This window comes from Lytechinus variegatus, chromosome 10, assembly GCF_018143015.1.
Source record: "Lytechinus variegatus isolate NC3 chromosome 10, Lvar_3.0, whole genome shotgun sequence".
Taxonomy (NCBI): domain Eukaryota; kingdom Metazoa; phylum Echinodermata; class Echinoidea; order Temnopleuroida; family Toxopneustidae; genus Lytechinus; species Lytechinus variegatus.
The window spans coordinates 17,907,992-17,930,370 of NC_054749.1; the positions used below are offsets into that span (position 1 = coordinate 17,907,992).

A 22,379-nucleotide genomic window follows, 5' to 3' on the forward strand; every position below is an offset into this window, starting at 1 on the left:
AGCACATCGTACCAGTCGAGCTAGAACGAAACAGCTTGCATGTACCCAACGACCTGTCCTGGCTTAGGATTGTATCTTATTCCGTGGACATTTTCCCTGACAGTTTTTTTCCTAGTTGCCTTCACGAACATTTAATCGAAGGCGGATATTCTCGTAGACCTACTGTGCAAGAACGAAGCACATTAACATTGGTTTGATGTGCCCGTCGTAATACTGATTACTGTATCGTTATCATTTGGGGTAGTACATGTATAATACGGTAGCGGAGGTCGAGGTCCAACGTTGTACTTCCATTCAAAAAGTGGATATTTTCATTTGGTGTGTGCCGTGACAGTGGATTTAAAATGTCGAATTCGACACTTGAGATGAAGGGATTTGCGAGGAGGGGAGCTTTGCGTCAGAAGAACGTGCATGAGATAAAAAATCACAAATTCATCCCGAGGTTTTTCAAGCAGCCGACATTTTGTAGCCACTGCAAGGATTTCATTTGGTAGGTAGATCGAGATTCGACGCATGTACATTGTGCTACACACTTGCTTACGTACATGATTCTTTCTCTGACCGTGGTGGACAGGTCTTCCACAAGCTCAAGTGTGCGGGGGGGGGGGGGGTTAGAACTCATCCCACTTTTAAAAGATCATCTTGTAGATCTCAATATTGTTAGACCTGCAAAACCTTAACAAATTACCATCTTATTTTTTGAGCTTAGACAATATGATTGGTCCTTTCTGTTTTCTTCTCTAAAAAAAGGTACATGTAGGTTTACAGTTGCAAAAGTATGCAATTTACTGGTGAAACAAATTAATACACTCTAAATTTATTGGCATTTTTTAAAGCAAATATTGAATTATTGAAGCATTTGATTTCTGTATGCACAAAAATATTGAAAAGGAAAATTACAATACAAGTCAATTTTTTTTTTCAATTTTCATTTACGGTAAAAAGGTCAAGTCTACCCCCAATCATTCTATGAACCACTCATTCAAACAATGAACATGGTTATGATATAACCTTGTTCTCAGTTATATCTCCATGTGTGGCAAAATAAGGGTGGCAATGTTTGGCTAATTTTCTCTTTTTCTTTCGGACAAATGCTTGAATTTTTTACACTGACAGTATCCATTACACCTATTTTTCATACAACTGATTCTTTAAATCATTTTTTTCTTAATTAAAAATAGAGATAAAAAAATGAAAATTTTCTTGCCATATTACTTTCCACCAATAGAGGGCGTACACAAAAATATGCCCAAAATTAAGTTTTTGAGCGCTCTGATGAATACAAAAATTATACCCAAGTTACTAATGAAAAATAAACTGCAACTGTAAGGAAACTAGTAATTTTGGTCAAAAAAGTGATATTTTAGTGATTTTTTTAAAGTGTGTGCTCTGTACAACATTGGCATACCATAGTCCTACCTATAGATTCCCCACAGGCAGGGTGGTAGCAGTGAACAAGTCCTATGAACGAGGTTATGATATTACCTTGTTCTCTGTTACTCCTCCCTGTGTGGTGAAATAAGGTTGGCAATGTTTGGCTTATTTTCTCTTTTTCTTTGGGACAAATGCTTGATTTTTGACACTGTCAGGTTCCATTAAAGCTATTTATCATATGACTTGGCTCTTAAGTAAATTTGATTCTTTAAATTATTTTTTCAATTAAAAAATAGAGATTGAAAAACTACAATTGTCTTGCCATATTACTTTCCACCAATAGAGGGCGTATACAAAAATATGCCCGAAATTCAAGTTTTTGAGCACTCTGGTGAATACAAAATTCCCCCCCAAGTTACTAAAAAATGAAAAATAAATTGAAAGTGTACAGAAATAAGTATTTTTGGTCACAAAAGTGATATCTAATGATTTTTTTAATTGTGTGCTGTGTATAGCATTGGCATACCATAGTCCTATTGTAACTGTAGATTCCCCACAGACAGGGTGGTAATGAACCCTTGGGTGGTCCACCCCAGAAAAATGTTTATTTCAATTACATGTAATAGAGACAAGTCAAACAAGAATAATGCTGGAAGTTAAAAATGGGATGTAAAATAAGAAAGTTTTGACATTTAAAAGTTTCGCTTTATTTTTCACAAAACAAAAGAACAATTCAGTGATATGCAAATGAGGGAGTCGCTGATGTCCCTCACTATCTTTTTTTTTAAATTACACAATATTTCAATTTTTACCACAACGTGTTAAAACAATGGCATTTCCACATGTTCTGGGAGGAATGAAGATTTGTTTCATATGACAGTGAGGAAAAAATTAGAATATTTCATACAATTAAAAAAACATAAGACATATTGAGTGGGTGATGTCATCAGTTCCCTCTTTTGCATACGGACCAGGATGTGCATATATTCTGTTTTGTGAAATTAAGCGAAACTCTGAAATGTCAACCTTATTTTACATCCAATTTTGAGGTATTTTTCTGTATTGTGCCAGTTAGATTTTTCTCTAAGTTATTCAAGTCAACTTTTTGTTGGGGTGTACTCGTTTGAGTGGCTCAGTGGTAGAGCATCTGCCTCCTGAACGGGAGGTTCGATCCTTGGCCGAGTTGTACCAAAATCTACTTATAAAAATGGGACCTTCTGCCTTCTTGCTTGGCGCTGAGCATTTAGACTGGAGAAGGGTAGTAACATAAATTATGTTATGCAGGGCCGGAGGGCCCACTGGAAGAGTAGTTTTCTATTATAGAGTGGCTACTCTGGGTAAATAAAACATTATTTTATTGTTACTAAGCCCCCCATTTTCATATTTTTTCTCACCTGCATAGCAGAGTGAGACTATAGGCGCCGCTTTTCCGGCGGCGGCGTCAACATCAAATCTTATCAAACCGGAGGTTAAGATATTGAAATGACAACATGTTAACTTAGAAAGTATTATATGGACCTAGTTCATGAAACTTAAACATAAGGTTCGGCAAGTATTACTGAGAATCCTCCCTGAGTTTCAGGTCACATGACCAAGATCAAAGGTCATTTAGGGTCAATGAACTTTATAGACTATGTTGGGGAAATCAACATCAAAATCTTAACCTACATGTAAGGTTAAGTTTTTGAAATCTTGTCATAACTTTGAAAGTATATGGACCTAGTTCATGAAAGTTGGCCATAAGGATAATCAAGTATTACTGAATATCCTGCCTGAGTTTCTAGGCACATGACCAAGGTCAAATATCAATAGGGTCAATGAACCTTGACCAAGTTGGGGGTATTTGTTGATTTACCATCATAACTTTGAAAGTTTATGGATCTGATTCATATAACGTGGACATAAGAGTAATCAAGTATCACTGAACATCTTGTGCGAGTTTGAGGTCACATGACAAGGGTCAAAGGTCAATGAACTTTGGCCAAGTTGGAGGTACTTGTTGAATTACCATCATAACTTTTAAAGTTTATGGATCTGATTCATATTACTTGGACATATAGAGTAATCAAGTATCACTTAACATCCTGTGAAAGTTTCAGGTCACATGATCAGGGTCAAATATCATTTACATGTAGGATCAATCAGCATAGTATTGTATAATCATATGAATGGTGTTATTAGTGAATAATTATTTTATAGTACTTAGTTTTTGATATCAGCACTGCTGCTATATTGAATCATGTGATGCAGGTGAGACTGCCGGAGGTGCTTCAAATTGTTGTTTGTTTATTAGGATGCAGAATTTTAAGTGTAGGTATAGGAAATAAACTGGGTTCCAAAAGAAACTTATAACGATAATAATAATTATAATACTTGCTTATATAGCGCTTAATACTTTGTCAGAAGTCTCCAAGCACTCTACAGTATATGGTCAATTCCAGCCAAATGTTGCATTTTTCCATTTTTAAAAATTTCTTTTCTGAGCAATTTTGTTTCTTCTGTTTAAAAGTATACAGTTTTAGGTTTACAAAAACATAATTATATTTACTATACCCTCATTCATTCATAAAATACACAATGTGCACTCTGTTGCACTTTGGTACTAAGATTTCATAGAAATTGTACAACTTTGACCCATCCCTGGCTCCTGGCATGCAAAGGGTGCTGACGAAAAATTCCACTGTCCTTGTGACCTCCAAGCAGTAATTTACCATTAGCTGTATTGTTTTACATGCTGCAGTGAAACAGTGAGGCACAAAATACATTTCAATGTATGTATGTTTGATGTCCCATAAGTCACAGTTTTAAGCATTAAGTTTCCCTCATATGCTACCATAGACTCCTGCAGACAAGTATTGGACTTTTTTATCTACCACAGTACATGCTTGCTTCAACAAATCAAGCTGTGTCTGCATTGGACTTGAAATAACTATACTGGGGGGACATACATTTAAGTCCCATAAGTCACATGTCCCATAAGTCACACATACAGTTCGTAAACCATGCCACCTTAAAGCTGTCCATGACATCAAAGAGTGAGATGAGAATGCTTAAAAGCTGGAGAACAGTATGCTGACTGTCAGAAAAAACAGTCAGAATATCATAGGCAGTGCATGGAACAAAAAAAAAAGTTTGGATTGTGTGCCCATCCCCCCAAAAAGGAGAAAACTGAATATGATCTCTAAAATGCAAAGCTTGAGTACGGGTGAATTGGGTTTGTTTCACCCCAGCTTTTATTCATTTTTTTTAAAGGTCCAGATCACTCTCTCGGTTTTCTTGTCTCCTTGGAGTATGCATCCACTGTTTTACATATGATGTGAACTTGGTATATAGTTCCATGGAAACTAAACTTATTGCAATGTCCCATCAGTCACAAATTTTGTAGTTGAGCAACCCTCTGTATCCTGTCAAAATAAGAGCACCAGTCCTCAGATGCATAAGGCTACCATGAGCAGAGATATTAAAAGGGCACATACAGCTCTCCCTACCAGCCCCTGTAAATGCCAAAAAGTTGTTCAGAAGCTTGCAATCAAGTTTTCTTAGAATCATTCCTGCCGCCTGCCAATTGAAAGTAACATGTACAATTTGCAGAGTACCGAAGTGTGACGTCACAATGTCACAAAGTCGCAGCTGCATAATCGTCAATACACATTTGTATTTGCAAAAATGGTGATGTGTGTTGTCCCTGGTGGTTACCAGCATTCTGAGAGTCGTAAAAGGGCACTGGTTCATAAAGCTAATCGTAACTTAAGTGACTTTAAGAACGACCGGTTATCCTTGTGGTTAATGTCATCATAAATTGGCAATGTACATGTATTAGCATGTAAGAAAGGATCACCAGTCGTTCTTAAAGTTGCTTCTAACTTACTGCTTCTAACTTACAAACAGCTTTATGAAACGGCCCCCTGGTTATTTTGTTTAGAACCAGGCCGCCATGACACCATGGCAACTGACATCATCGCTTCGGTACTGTCTAAATGGTGATGTCCTTTATACAGGCATTCTGAATTTCTATGAAAGAGATGACATACATGTAACAACCCAAGCAGCTGGCAAAAAAGAATTTGAGATAGGGTGCACCCCATGATGTATATTTTTAACTAACTTTTTTGCATTGCATAAAGTGTATACATGTAGTTGATGAATCTTGATGTACCCTTTGCCAAATCGTGTCCCATACATGTAGGTTTCAAAATTGGCAATTTTTGGCGGCCATCTTGGCGGCTCTCCTGGATTTTTCATGAAAATCAATTATTTTAATATTTTTTGCAGGGACAATGGTAAAATCTTCCATGTAAATGAATACACTTTTTACTATACAAGTATACATGTAGTTTAGATAGTAGAATTAAAAAAAAAAAAATCATACCAAAATTGTTGTTTTTGTCAAAAATTTGCATGTGCACTGATATCTATCTGTTTTATCATAAACATCAACAACTAATGAAAAATATTAGCTTTCGACATGAAAGAGAATATATTAACAAGAATATTGATATACTTCATGGCAGCATTAATGTCTTAATTTGCTTACATACAATACACTGAAAAGGTCATTTTCTTACCATACTGTATGAGACAGATAGAGAAAAGCAACATTTATTTGTCCCATCTGTAACAAATATGTCCTATCATTTTGTCCCATCAGTCACAATGGAAAGTGTGTACATTCTTATTCTAATTGTTCATTTTTCATCTGTTTGCTAAATATTTATGATTGTAATTGTTTATTGATTACTTTGTTATTATTTGATTACAGTTCTTAAAGCTTGCTGAGAAGTTAAGAAGTTTTTTTTGGTTAATGTTCCCTTTATATATTCATGAAGTGCACGAAAAGATGTTTCTGCCTTTTGTTGAATTTATTTCTGACACAATAGCATGAATTATTAAAGGTGTCATGTTATTAGGGAATATTTCTTCATGCTGAAATTAAGTTTGACTTAAAAAGTCATTGAGAGGAAATGTAAATTCCATGAAATGAGATAGGGTCCCATCAGTCACGTTCACTTGTCCCATAAGTCACACATGACTGCACACAACTACTGAAACAAATGAAATGAATCAAGTCCAATTCAAGTATTGTTTGTGAGCACTATTACTGGTTAATCTCCAAGTCCAAATTTAAAAACATTGTCATAAAACTGAGATAGATATGGCACTTTGAACAAAAGAGCTCAATTTGTGTGGTCCATCGATGTCCCATAAGTCACAATGACATTTCTGAAGGTATAGCACCCTATGCAACCAAGCTGCAAGCATACATTTTTGTATGTAGTAAGTTTCAGTATTCTTCTTTCAGTTTAATAAAGTAAATCCATGTTTATGCAGCTACTATTTCAGATATGTACTTCAGTTATGTGGAAAAAAGTATCAAATGTCCCATAAGTCACAATGGAATTGACCAGATGCAACATATACATGTATCAGACTTTACAAGGGCACTGCACAAATTCCACTCATTCAAAATGAACAATATTTACAAGCTAGCTTCACTATAAATCTTTAAAGCATAATATAAAAGAGATTTGTTCAATCAGAGAGGGATTATAACCCTCACATCAATTGGTTTCAGAATCCAGAGTCACAAAATTGCTAAAGAACAATTAATGAAAATGAGGTGGCATTATTAGCAATCTTCATGGTTTATTACAAATGTGTCCTTCATTGGCATGTTTAATGATTGGCTCTATCAGAAAGAAGCTACAGGAAATTAACATCAACATTTTGAATGACTGGACCAATGCACAGCCACACCCCCCCCCCCCCCCCGAGGTCCAGGGATAATCTAAACACGGAAAGTGTCTGTGTTTATCACACTCAGCCGCACACAGATAACACCATGTTCAGATTACCCCCCCCCCTGCGTACCGGGACATCCCCTTGGGATCTGTTTGCGGCTGTGTGATTGTCATTTTAATTTGATAATTTGATGTTTAATTGTATTTTTTTTATTGAGCTAATCACTGTGATGAGATGTAATTTGTGAAGTACTGTGAAGTTTGTTTATTCCCATCTCATTTTCATTGGTCTTTTTGTGACTTTGGATTCTGGAACCAATCGATGTGAGGGGCGATAGTCTCTCTGTGATTGAACCAATCTCTTGATTATTGAAGCTAGCTAGTGTAAGAAATTAAAAATATTATTCATTTTGAATGAGTGGAATTTGTGCAGTGCCCTTGTAAAGTGTGATCAGTTTCTTTTGAAACCCACTTTACATTGAATTTTTAGGCCTGTACATGAATTCCCACTTCAATATAAAAAAATGAGCTTTACACGTGCATTAGCACCTAAATACAATTTCATCATTTAATTCCAACATATATACATATACATGAATTGTACAGTGAGTACATAGGCCTATTAAAACTACCAGCATAAAAGTGACAAGTAACACTGTACTTGACAGCATTTAGAGCAAGGATATTGTTGTTGAATGATAAAAAAGGCAAATACCACTGTACAGTTATATATACTTTGGACTGAAAGGAATGATAATATGTTTACTCTAGTTTGTAAGATTTTGGTCACTGCTTTGCTTTGTCATGTATGAAGTTTGTAATAGTGATTGATTGTTCCCAGACACTGATATTCTGCCTAAACCTTAGTTGCATGGAAAATGAAGTGAGAGATTGTGCTTTTTGATACATGTAAATCAAACCTACATGCTATAAAGCACTATTGTGTAGTACTGAACTAATTTTACATCTTTGTACAGTATTCAAACTTCACAGATACATGCCCATGTTCTGGTACTACATTAGTCTTTAAAAAAATCTGTGTTAAAGCCTTCCACCGTTTCTTGTTCACGACCAACCAGTAAAAATGTCACAATATGAATCAACTTTGAATATTGTTACTTGTACATTGTATGTACATGCACAGGGTACATAAAGTACATATCAAGTGAAGCACATCAAGCTAATCCGCAACTATTTTCTATTCTATTGATCAGACTTAGAGATCACCTTAGATATACACACAACATGTAGCTTATTAAACAAATATACCAGGCTTTGAGAAAGTATAGCACTTCGGGATTGTTTATCCATGGAGCTACCAACATGGTTTCCCATTATCACACATACTTTTTAATTAAAAACCCGGAAATTTTATGAGTTTCCCTTCTTTATATTATATTGATTATTGAAGGCTAAGTAAAGTCCAGAGAGGCCTTGGTCTTGGATGTTATTGAAACCTCAATGCCCCTCTAATTAGGCTTGGATACTTTTTATGCCCTTTTATTTTATTTTTCTCCAGATTTTGTGATGCATTGTAAAAATATGCCCTTTCGGCCTTGAAAAGGGCCTTGTCCTAAAACACATTTTATTCCTGTATTGATAAATAGGATAATGTGTAGAGTTCAGAACATTTAGACCAACATACATTGTATTTCAATTATTAGCCCTCTGTTACCCTCCATAGACACCCACATAAGAATACCAAGTAACAGGGTGGGGGGGGGGGATAGTGACTCTCTCTCTTTCTTCATGGATATTACCAATAAATGTCAGGGAGAATATTCACCCAGATTTATTAGAACAGGTTATAATGAAAACAAATGATACCATAATAAACAAATTAACAGTTTGAGATCCAGACACAGTGGTGGGGATATTATTAAAGTTATTGAATTTTAAAGTTACTCAGTATTCTGTGAAAACATTAATAATTATTAAATGCAATAGGTGGGCAGATCATACCATGTCCCCTCTTTCCTTTGTGTGTATTACATCTGATCTCTTCTTCATTGTAACAAAATAAAAATTATTATTTTAATTAAATCAGAAGTACATCTAATTTTTCATTCCTGAAGAGAAAATTTGAATTACTCTGTAGCATGTTTTCACCCGATAAAAAATATATGTAGAAATCATCTGCTGGCACTTTCCATTATTACATGCATGCATTTCTCTTTCACCAAAATAATGCAGTTTGTTGCTAGTCCAATTTTGATTAGATATTCAGTGGATTATTATTTTTCGGATTGAAATTCAGCTAGGAGTACCCCTTTTAGTATTGGAAGGGGAAAATTAGGATGAGTGATACTGTTTGAGGTGAACATAATCAGCATTTGAAAAAAAAATAGAATCAGATCAGATTTATCCATGCGGAATGGTATTCGGGTATAAACCTTTACATTTGGAGAGGATCTGAAGGATACCCTTTCACACTGCTCAGTGAAGTCTTGCTGACGCTTCATTCAAAAGAAATTTGATGATCAGAATTCAGAGTGATGAAAGAGAAACAAACTTGATGAATGAAATGAATCGTCAGAAACTGAATTCAAACTGTTTCCTACTAGACTGTATTGACCTACATGTACCACTTTGTACTTGAGCTTGATACTTTGTACTTAAGTACCAATGTATCATCTTTGAATGTGTTTCGTGTTTAACCCCTTTCATTTATGTTGACATAAATTATGTCAAGATCAGGAGGAGATAATGTGGAATATGTAAATAAAGGGGAAAATCTGAAAATTTGTGTACAAAACAAATGGAGAGTTGTCTACAAAATCAGCCATTTTGAAGCATGTTTTCCATGTTGAGAGCCCCCATAGAAAGTTCAACAAGACTTTTTAAACATCCATAACTTGCTTATTTCATAACAGATTTTGATGAAACTTATTTTTAATTGTTTCTCTTAATTTACTCTTTCCAATAAGATTGCTGCTCTTCTTGGGTTTTGACTTCCAAAATATATTTTTTTACCTAGTATCCCTGCAATCTGTATTAAATGTGTATCCTTATTAATTTTGGGGTGGGGGATCAGTCTTTATTTGTACATGTATATGTAACAGTGCATGAGGAAAAACTTTGGTCTCATTATTTGGCACTACATTATGAAATGATTCATAAATTCATGCTAATACAGATTTTACTGCATGCTACAGCATGGATGAAACTCGACCGATATATCTGTCAGGGATATGCTCCGCTGAGACTTTGTCTGGCTCCGCAGCATCCCCTCCGTCAAAAGACCGATGAGGGCCATTTTGATGTCAAACAGATCAGGATCAGGCAGGTTTTTCTTGGATCATTGGATCGCCGTCATGGCAGCTACAGCTGGGCGTGCAAACGTGCCAGCCAATCTGCTGGCACGTCCGTACATACGCTCAGCTATAGATGACGGCAATCAAAGGCTTTATTCGGCCCCTTTCTCTAAAAGTCTGCATACTGGTACTCAGAATTTTTGATAATAAGAAAAAAGGATGTAAAAAACAAAACAAAATTATAAATGATATGTGTGATAAATTATTTAATTACGGAGAACAAGAATGGTAATCATTACTGCTCTGGTGTAAATTTTTTCACTCTGAATCAACGCCTACATGTATTATCAAACCAAAAACAGCAACATCACCTTGAAATGGTGTGCTTATTGGTGTGTACATGTATTCTACATTTACTCAGGATTTCTGTATATTTTCCTTTTTGATTGTGATTCTTACAGCATGCATTCTTACATGTACATGTAGGTGCAATGCAATTAAAATTTCCAAACCACTTTGAGATACATGTAGTTTTCAGGTACTCAATTTATGAGGGGAGTAATGAAAAGCTCTCCATAATCCTACATATATGTGTATAGATCCACACATATTGACATAGATGCTCACTGGTGTAAAAGTTGGATACACATGACCCCACCACTATCCTACTGTCCTTGCCCCCCTTAATTTTTCATTCAATTTTTTTTATTACCAGATACTAAACCAAATGCATGGTCCATCAACTTCTAGAATAGGGAATTGTAGGCACAGCATACCCGCTTTATTCAAGACATTTGTTTACTTATTTTCTTTAAAAAGGAGTTGCCTTGACCAATGATATCTGACAATACTTTATGGGATGCCATACTCTACAGATTCCGAATAAGTGGCTTATTAAGAATTCATTCATATTCTCTATGCTTACTACAGAAAATTTCAGAAGTTGATGATGAGCAAGGAAACCCCCCCCCAACAATACATGGATCCACACCTGTCTAAGTTCACCATGACATTTACTTGTAAATAAAAATGATGAAAAATACACAAAAATTGCGAAAATTCAGAAAAACATAAATAGAGTCATCAAAAATCCATCAAATACTTTTATTCAGGGTCATATCGTGTAGTATTGTAAGGACAAGTCCAAAATAGTTGATTTATGTTTTTTGTCGGAATTCCATTATTTAAAATGAATCTTTTTATAGAAAATCTCAAAATGATTTTAACTTTGCATTCAATATAGGGTCATCAAAGTCATTACCTCATAATATAATGAAAATACATGTATTTGATATCATCGTGAACAAAAAAACCACTAAAATTTATAGAATTCAGGGTGCTACATAAGCATAAGCACTCGCCTGATTGCCGGAGGCAAGTAAAAGTTAAAGTTGGGCAAGTGTTCTGATGTAAAGACCAAAACTACTTGCCCGAATTGGGCAAGCAAAATTCACACAGTAGAATGACCCAAATCAGGGTCGATATGATATTGACCCTAGTTTTGGTCATGGCAGGCAAGATATCACTTTGGAAAAAGAAATGCACGGTAGATCAGTTCATGTCAAAAGAGAGGCAAAGGTCAATGACAATGGTTTATAAAACTGCAAAACTTTCTTTTGAAGAGGTAAAGCTTTTTTTTCAAGGATTTTCAGGCAAGTGAAATAGATTTTTGGGCAAGTATATTCCAACTATTAAAAATCTACTTGCCCGAATGGGCAAGCACCACTTCTAAAAAGTTATGTAGGGGAAGGCGGGGTAAGTTGAGCATAGGGGCAAGTTGAGCCACCAGCCGCAGGCCAATAATGAATGAGTCAGACATTGTGGTGGTGTCATGTATTGATGACCCATAGCATAACCCCTAACCCCACCACATTGTTTCCAACTTTGAAACATAAAGTAGTTTTTTAGAGGGAAAAATGTGAATTTCAGCCAAAAAAGTAAAAAAGAGTGTGAAATAGATAAGTGCTTTATAAACACACACGTCTTTAAATATAATAAAGACATGATAACAACATTATTAGTCCAGGTATGGATCTTCATTCTTATCATAGTCTTTTATATGATGGATGCATAATAAATGTGTGGATAAAAAATTATCGCACTAAGTTCGGACTGGGGTAAGTTGAGCCAAACAGCATGGGGCAAGTTGAGCCATGGTAATTCCTATGGTAATGTATCTTAAAAAACAAACAAACCATAAAAATCGATTGAAATGCAGGCTGAAAGGAGCAAATTTACATGACTGCTCTTTTCCTTTTACAGGATGTTAGTATTTATAGAGAATTAGCAAGTGAAAAGACTTTAAACAAAAAATTGACATGCTGGTTCTCCCCCATACATTTTGTACATAGTTTTTGTGGCTCAACTTACCCCAGAAGGTGGCTCAAACTTACCCCATGTATGGGGCAAGTTGAGCCATTTGACATCGGTTTTTTCAAAGGTCACGATGACTTTCAGTGTTGGGGTAGAAATTTATATGTAGGTGGAAAATATTTCAGAAGAATGAAATTTCAAAGCAAGGTACTTATTTCGACAAGATTATTAATCATATCAATTCTAACTTGCAAAAAGCAAAAACTGTCACAACTTACCCCGCCTTCCCCTACATGTAGCTCCCTGGAATTAATCTCATCTATGCAACTGCTGCTCGCATGTGATGCCACAAAATAAAATGTTCAGTGTACTATTATTTGATGGAATTTAATTAACCTTCAATAACAAAAGTTCTTAAGATTTATTTTACTTTTACAAAGTACTGTACACTGATATAATGTCAGGGTGAACTTCCCCTTTTAACTTTTGATTTTAAATATTTATTAATGAATTTTGATTTATACTGAGAAACAATATGATAATGTTCATTTGCTGCATCAGATTTTTGATTCATGGAACTGTTTCTTCCAGTTACAGTTTCATCCTACATTGTACATGTACCTCAAACAGTTAAAAAATGCAACAAAATATTAACCTCAAGAACTTATACAAATAGACAAACAACAGAATACACATTCTCCCCTAAATATTTCTAAAAAATTTAGGTTCAATAGTTAAGGTCAATGCTGCAACAGTGAGCTCCTCCTTTACAGATTACCGGTTTGCTTGCAAACATCTGCAACAGAAAAGTATATTTGCTCTTGTGAAAAGAGCAAGTTGGTGTAAACCTTTATAAACCTGGATAAAACTAAAAAATTGCTTAATTTTCACTTGCCCTCTTCAGATTTCAATTTCATTATGATTTGGGTATCTTTGTCATTATCACTGGCAGATTCCGGGGGAGGCCGGGTGCACATCTGGCTTGTTCCCCCCTTTTGAGAGCCATAATCAAAATTTTTAAAATGTTAAATGACATTTTTACCCAAGTAAAAAGAGAGGACTTTTTTTTGCTTGTCAAATTTTTTTCCGGATGAAATAATAATAATAGCCAATTTTTATAAAGCGCTTTTCCCAGAATGGCTCAAAGCATGTTACAGCATATTATTACCCCGGTCATTGGATTCATTTCAATCCCGCACGAAAAGTGCACAATTTCCACTCCCTGGGGAGCATTCCTTGCATTGATCGCAGCCTCATTATGGCGCTTGCAAAATTAAACATACAATATCTTTCGCATCCTACCGGATACCCATTTAGCACCTGGGTCGAGAGTGGCAAAGTGTGGATGAAATGACTAAATTATTATTTTTTTTTTTGGGGGGGTCAAATTTTCCCTAGGAAAATGTGCCCCCTTCCTATTGGAAAATCCTGGATCCGCCCCTGGTCATTGTGGTATTAGCATTGAAACTATTATGTCATTCCCTTAAATAGCGTGATAAGTTCCAGTATTGGTAACGATCTGAAAATGACTTTTTACAGAATCTAATATAATGACCACCCAAGTGTCTGTTTGTATGAATAAAAAATATGTGCCAAAGGATTCTGGAAGAAACTGTGTAATTGCTGAGAAATAAGCAAAATAAGCGCGGATTCGGTCACTTCCGTCGGGTCTTTATTCCAGCAATAATAATACGCTGTCCCACGTGTGCCTATTTGTGTTGGTGATCTTCAGTGTGAACATTTTTCAGCGTAGATTTCAAGATTTCACAAAGTTGAGTTTATGTAACTTTACCAGATCTAGATCCTCGATGATATACTGACAATTAAGCCTGGTTTTACAGACTTTCTCATGAAGTCAGTGTTTACTGCAACTACTGGAATTTCTCCTTAAATAGCGTGATGTCATCTATGCTCATGGCTATAATGTACATGTGGGATCACAAGTACATAATGCAAATCAGAGCATGTCATTCAAAATGGAGTCCAAAGTTTGCACGCCCCATGAGATCTCATTCTACAGGACATGAAAGCGAAACTCCTCTGCTTCAGTGAAGACCCCAGCAAAAACAAGTAGGGGCTAAGGGCGATTAAGCTTATTCCCAAAAGTCGCGAAATAGGCATTGGATTTTAAAGGACAAATCCACCCCAACAAAATGTTGATTTGAATAAAAAGAGAAAAATCCAACACACATAACACTGACAAATTCATAAAAATCGGATGTAAAATAAGAAAGTCGTGACATTTTAAAGTTTCGCTTAATTTAATAAAACAGTTATATGCACATCCTGGTTGGTATGTAAATGAGGAGAGTGATGACGTCATCCACTCACTATTTCTTTTGTATTTTATTATATGAAATTTTAAATATTCAAATTTTCTCCTCATTGTCAAATGAAACTGATTAATTCCTCCTTGATCATGTGGAATTAGCAGTGTTTAATACTATATTATTCAGTCAAGTCAGTCCCTATGGTCAAATCTGTAAAAAATGAAATATTGTATATAATTCAAACAATAAAAAACAATAGAAATAGTGAGTGATGGATCATCGACTGACTCATTTGCATGTCACTGAGTTGTGCATATCACCGTTTTGTGAAAAAATAAGCGAAACTTTAAAATGCTATAACTTTTTATTTTACATCCGATTTTGATGAAATTTTCAGTGTTATGATAGTTTGATTTTCCTCTATTTATTCAAATCAACATTTTGCTAGGGTGGACTTGACCTTTAAATGAAAAAAAAGGGCCACTGTCAAATTTTGCTCCTGGGGCGTAGTGCATTATAATTTCTGAACTGATAGTAGACTTCTTACCAGCCCTGGATCGTAAAAGAGAAGTCCGCTTGGAGTTGGGGCTGTTGGGACCAGGTAGCCTAGAATCTCATGGAATTATTTGAACAGTGGCTGATGAGGAACTCATTGTTTTTTTTAGGTTTCAGAAGACCTACAGTGTACTGCTCACCACTGCACAAAGTCTGACAATTTCATAGCATGGATGGCCGTATTTTGGAATACTCATTTAGCATTCTTAGTTATTCTGTGTGTGCAATATGAAAGCAGTGCTTCGCACCTTTACACCTTGTTCCCACTGTCATGCGATCCTGTACAAAAGGCCTTTCGGATAGCGAAAAGTTTTGAACCGTACAGACTCTATCTACGATCTATACTATCTGCCGGGACTGCTCTGATACAATCTGATATTCACTACGATTACTCTATCATTGAGACGGCTGTTGGATCGTAGCGCAAATTATGAAAGTGGGAACAAGCCCATTTCAAATTTACTGCTAGATCTACTTTTAGAGTATATGTATAGGTATTTCATTATAATATAAAATAGAAATATGGAATAAATTGGCAGGGCCTGTTTGTAACGCATGTCTACAGCATGCATCAATAATTTGCAAATTTATATTGAATCGGGCACTTGATTTTGATAATCAGATGGGTGTACCCTTGAGCTATGGGAGTCCTAGTTTTGGACCTCTTATTTATGAGTTCTGTAAAAGCATATTTTTCTATAAATCTATTGATACCAGGGGACTCATTTGTGGTTGGGTGAACTTTGTTTGCTTAGACATCACAATTCAAAATAAATGGATGAATGATTTGTGGTGATCTGCAAAAAAAATAACTGATTTCCCAATGGTATATCGGAGCATGGACCTATGATCAGAGGATACAGGATTCTAACTTTCAATCACCCATGACTATGGCATGTTTTGTGTCCTTTTTAGGCATTTTGAATATCACAATACAGGCTTTCTCTTAAAATGAAGGTATACAGAATACCTGTACATGTATGTACATGTACAGGGAGGGTTTATTGGGTTGGCTGCAGTTTTATTCCCTATAAGAAAATTATCAGTCTGGTGGACATTGATTCTGTACTGTATGTGCAGCAATACATGTACGCCGATACGATACATGTAGCTCTATGCCTATACTGAGTGAGTAAAAAAATGTGAAACCTCATGAATCCCAAATTTTAGGCAAAAATATACCATGAACACATAATTATTATGTATATGGCCTGAAAGAGTATGTTCTCCCAAATGATCTAATACCATATTTATGTGGTATGTGTTAACGTTTGGATGACCAGGAGGTATTATTTGCAGTAATGTACATTTCAATTTGCGCCAAATTAAGGCATGACTGTAATGAATGAATCCAGAGGTCGATGATGCCATAATCCTACAAGAGTTTTTTCAGTAATTTACATAATTATTTAAGAAGCACTTTTTAGTATCAATTCTCAATCTTATTTAATTGAAAAGGAATGTGCACATAAGTATGTTTACTAACTCATAGTAGGATTACGTGTATGACAGCATTGGCATTTGGGGTTCATTCATTGCATTCATGCCTTACTTTGGCACAAATAGAAATTTGCCTCACTGCAAAGAATACCTCCTGAATCCTGATCATCCAAGCATGAACACATACCCCATACACATGGTATCAAATTATTTGGGAGAAGATATTCTTCCCAGCCATAAATAATGATTATATGTGTTTATGACATATTTTTTTCTTAAATTAGGGATTTTTGACATGTTTGAGGTGTCAAGTTTTTTTTTTTTAAACTCACAGGGTATGATGATAACATGGAGCTATCACACCCCTTCAAAATATAAGCATAAAATATTCTGCATTGCCATTGATTATTGGTATACATGTAGCTTATGGTGTGCAAGTAAAGTAGGCCCCTATTTGAATGATTTATTGAATAGCAAGGAATTTCAAAAGGTTCTTGTCATATGTCAACTTCAGGATAATGGAAAAAAATCAGAGGTCTCTTTAATAATACACACAATAGCTATTTTGATAAACTGTACTGTACATAACTTCTCTTTACTACATGTATTTGGACTGGACATGTGATTAAAAAGAGCAATCAAATTTTAAATTTCTCTTTTTTTTTCTTTTCCATAGGGGATTTGGCAAGCAAGGCTTCCAATGCAAAGGTAAGAACTCATGAACCATTTTCTTTTTTTTCTGTCTGATATACCTCCTTCAAGGTCAACTCCATCAGTGACCATAACAATTTGTTGATTGATATGTAATTAGGACAAAAAAAATCAACTTACACAAACATAAGAGGAAAATTTCATCACAGTTACATCAAATTCTATGATAAAGAGAGGAAAGAATATGACATTTTTTGGGTTTTCTTTTATTTTCATAAATAGGTGATTGATAGGCAAATTAGAAAGCGGATGATTTCACATGTGTTCTACATTTTAGTGAGGACAGAAATGTCATGTTCCATATTTCTTTGAATATGATAAATAATAGTGTGTGGGTGAGGTCATAAGTTCCCTCATTTGCATATCACCCATATCGTCGCACGCACCACGAACCGTCCTCTCTGCGCAGATACAGTGCGCTATCGCGCCTCGCGATTTCACCACGAACCGTCCTCTCTGTTACGATGCCCACTGTTGCGTAAGTAATTCACTTCAAGAAAATGTAAAGATACGGGATGAAACTTTTGAACCTGAACTATCGAACAAAGACACCGGTAAATAATTTGCTCTCCTTGTAGGTGCACTTATTGCTGGTTTTAAAAAACCTTTTTTTAAAATGCGTTCTCTACAAAACTAACTTTCGCATCGAAGTGCGCAGAGAGGACGGTTCGTGGTGCGTGCGACGATATTCTGCATTTATTTTGTGAAAAAGTTGTAAGAAATTTCTTATTAAACTTCATACTTCCTCTATATCCTATTTTGACGAGATTTTCAGCGTTATGCTTCTTAGACTTGTCCTATTGATTCATTTCAAATTGTTGGTTAGGACTTCATGAAGCATGACTCTTTTAATAGAAATGATTGAAAATATAATTTCCACAATTTCTTATTACAATGAAAAATTGCAGATTATTTTTTTCTTTCATTTGACAGTTTTGATAACTGTATGCCTATGTTGCCATCTTCTTTTTAGATAGTACAAATGCATATATGGAGCAATTGATGAAATGAACTCAGAGTAAATGCTAGATCCCATCCCCAGTCCAGAGTCACGTTGGAATGAATATTGGATGGGATACACAGTATTTGTACTCAGAAACACTGTGAATCCGATGGTTCTATTCTGGGATTTCTGGCTACGAGGTATTACTTATGCACCATGCACAGCTTTTGCTCAGAGACAGTTTTCGATTATAGCGAAGATCTCAGTAGGGATAGCAATGATGGGTGTTGGGGGTGCAAGTTGTCCAGATGCTGGCCCTTCGAGAGTTTTTTTCCCCTCCACTCTCTGTGCACCATCCACTGCACCTTTTCTTCCACACAGCACTGACCCAGTGAAAGCGCGACCCCCGAATTTATCCCTCTCCCTTAATTCGGGGGTCGCGTGATCAGTGGGTAAGTGCAGTGTGGAGGAAACCGTGCAGTGGATGGTGCGCGGAGAGAGGAAGGGAAAAAACTATTGAAGGGCCAGCGTCTGGACTAGGGTGCAAGATGCATGGTCGCTGATGATGGGAACAGTGAGCATGAAATTCCTCATCCTCAAAATCCTTCATTTAGGTCATGGCATTCAGTAGTGGAATGTTATTTTTGAACCCTTAAACCCCCTTTAAAATTCTGGTAAATTGCTGGTAACTAATGTATCATGATTTACTACTAAAATAACTAGAAGCAGATCAGGGTCCTATTTGTAATTTACAAAGAGTTCTGGCGGGTGTTTCATAAAGCTGTTTGTAAGCTAAGAGCGACTTTAAGAACGACTGGTGATCCTTTTTTTGTAAATGGTATATTACATGTAATTGGCGATAGTTTGTGCGTAAGAAAGAACCACTCGTTCTTAAAGTCGCTCTTTACTTACGAACAGCTTTATAAAGTTTATGAAACAGCCCCCTGTAATATTTAAACTTGATTTCCATTGATTTACATACTTTGTTCTTCAAAGTGGTGGGAATTTCAGAACAACAATCACAATTTTGAATATGATTTGATTCTATCATGTTTTTGGAATTGGACTTTTCCTTAAAATGCTCCATTCATTTTTTTTTCTCAATAAAAAAGAAAAGAAAAAAAAGTAGTGGGCAGTGGCATATTCATGTAAATGTACACATGTACATGTACATCTACATACTGGTATATATGATGCAAATTTCAAGGGGGCTTGGTTTTGGATTGTTTAATGGCTAGTGGGTCAGCAAACGAAGAGAGAGCAATAATACTTGATTTCATGAAATTTTAGTCTTGTTGTAGACTTTACATAAAAGGAGGTAATTTTGAGGGAAGTATATTTTACAAGATGTGTGAACTGTCAATCAGTTCATAAAATGAAAGAAAAATATTTGACACACTTGGTTTTTTCATTTCCTGCTTAAAGTCTTTGTAGCTACTTGCCTTTCTTGTTTCAATCCGACATGCAGTGACAAAGCAGAATATATTCCACTGGCCTTGTTTTTTAAAAGATTTCATTGAAGTATTTTTTTGCAATTTCCTGGTGTACGGATTTAATTCAAATACACAGTGCAAGGTAGTGAAGTGTAGAGTTTGTGCACTTTTTTCCATTGGACACGTCAAGAAGTACTGTGTATACATATGGTTGGATCAAGGATTGACCAGGGTGGGGGGGGGGTGATGTATAAAAAGAGGTATAGGTCACCACCCAAGTAGCAATTGCCCCTCCCAACCAAAATGTCTAAGCCTACATGTATATCATGGAAGAAATTGCATGCCAAGCAGGGTCAAAGGTGGGGGAGGGGAGGGAAGGGGGGGGGATGGGGGGTGTGAACACAAGCTGGATGGTGCCAAGGCCCCCAAGCCTTTGAGAACACAGGTCTACACATCCTGAAAGAAACACTGTAAAAACTGTGGTGTTAAAACTGACACCAATTGGTGTTAATAGAGGACCACACCCTGAGGTGTTAAAATTACGCTCTAAAGATTGAACATAACACCAAAGAGTGTAAATGTAACAACCAAAGGTGTTGTAATAACACCTATAGGTGTAAAAATAACACCACCAATTTAACACCGGTGTAAAATAACTAGTGTGGTCCTCTATGTACACCACAGTTTTTGCTGTGAAAGAAATCTTTTGCTCCAACTTGTACATGATGTGTGAGCGAGTGTGCCTACCTTGCTTTATTATAATTGGCCCTGCCTTTCTGAGTCAAACCTCTGTGACCAAACTACTTGAGAGCAAATTTTAAAACTTCTTATCCATTCTGTGTTGTGTAATATTCTTGTCCAGCCTTTAATCGTTATGGTGCAGCCTCATTAGGTCCCAGGCCTAGTCAAGCAGAGTAAAGGCCTGAATAGCCTTATCCACCAGAAGCAGGATTTCTCTACGAAGTACCAGAGTTTGAATCAATGCATTCTGTGAAAATGACATTTGTGTATAGGGTGGAGATTGGTTCAAACCCGACCACTTATCATTTTTGTTTCACACAACATAGATTAAAAAAATCTTGGTTTGCTAGATTATCTACATGTACTTTCATCCTAAAAGTTCTCTTCAATTTATAATCAGTGAAGCTAATGAAAGACTGTACAAGAAAATATAGAATGGTTAAGAATCTTTAAAAGATGGCTTTAGCTATGAAATGACTCAGATTGACTGAGGTCTATTAACTTTTAATGCATTCTGCAGTCAAGTTTTTAGCAGTTTAGTGACAAGCACGTCTAGAATGTACATGGCATGATGCATGCATCTTGTAGCTACATTGCTTGCATGGAGTGATAGCATTGGAAATGAGAAGAATGAAATGAGCAGGATATAGAGCCAGGTTTGGCATGCTCGGAGCGGGATCCATTTTACGAGGGTGCAATAGACAATAAAGTCTGTTGATTGATGAACTCAATCCAAGAAGTAATTTGGGAAGTAATCGAGTTTTGCCTTTCTGCTCCAATTCCTTCATTTCGGTCAGCCATCTCTGCTATGTCACAACTGACAGAAACAATTTAGCTGATGTATTTTGATTTAGCATTTTCGATTGATATTTTGCCATGGATGTGAATTTCAGGAAAGAATGATTGGAAAGGATGCAAAGATTTAGGCCAAAACACCATTCTAACCTCTTTTCATATCGAATTGTATTATATTATAATTATACGATCAAATTTAGCAGCTCTGCTTCTATGAACCCATAAAATGTAGAGCTTTTATTGCAAGCTGTATTGAAATTCATTGTACATGAACATAGATCAACATTTTGATGACATGTGTGTGGAAGTCATTTTTGTCTTGCCTGCATCGCAGAGCAAGACGCTGCAGCAGTGGCGTCATCAACATTGAAATCTTACCCAAGGTTAAGTTTTTGAAATGTCATCATAACTCAGAAAGTAGGGTAATCAGTACTACTGAACATTTTGCCAGAGTTTCATGTCACATGACCAAGGTCAAAGGTCATTTAGGCTCAACGTACTTTGACCATGTTGGGGGTATTTGTGGAATCTTCATCATAACTCTGAAATTTTATGGATCTAGTTGATGAAACTTAGACATAAGAGCAATTATGTATCCTTTGCGATTTTCAGGTCACATGACCAAGTTCAAAGGTCATTTAGGGTCAACGAAGATTGATAATGTTGGGGGTATTTATGGAATTGTCATCATAATTTTTGAAAGTTTATAGTTCTTGTTAATAGAAACTTGGGACATAGAGTAACCATTTATCCCTGAAAATCTTGTGCTTGTTTCAGGTCACATGACCAAAATCAAAACACTTTGGCCGTGT

At 35.9% G+C, this 22,379-nt stretch overlaps 1 protein-coding gene across 1 annotated transcript in view; it reads left to right on the forward strand.

Moving 5' to 3' along the window:
* The first annotated feature begins 263 nt into the window (after positions 1 to 263).
* LOC121422397 (protein kinase C-like) overlaps positions 264 to 22,379 on the forward strand; it is a 97,191-nt gene continuing 75,075 nt past the window's right edge. Inside the window, exons 1-2 of the mRNA XM_041617409.1 lie at positions 264 to 490; positions 17,621 to 17,652. Of these exons, the coding sequence (XP_041473343.1) occupies positions 345 to 490; positions 17,621 to 17,652 (178 nt within the window). The 5' untranslated portion in view covers positions 264 to 344. The remainder of the gene's footprint in view (positions 491 to 17,620; positions 17,653 to 22,379) is intronic.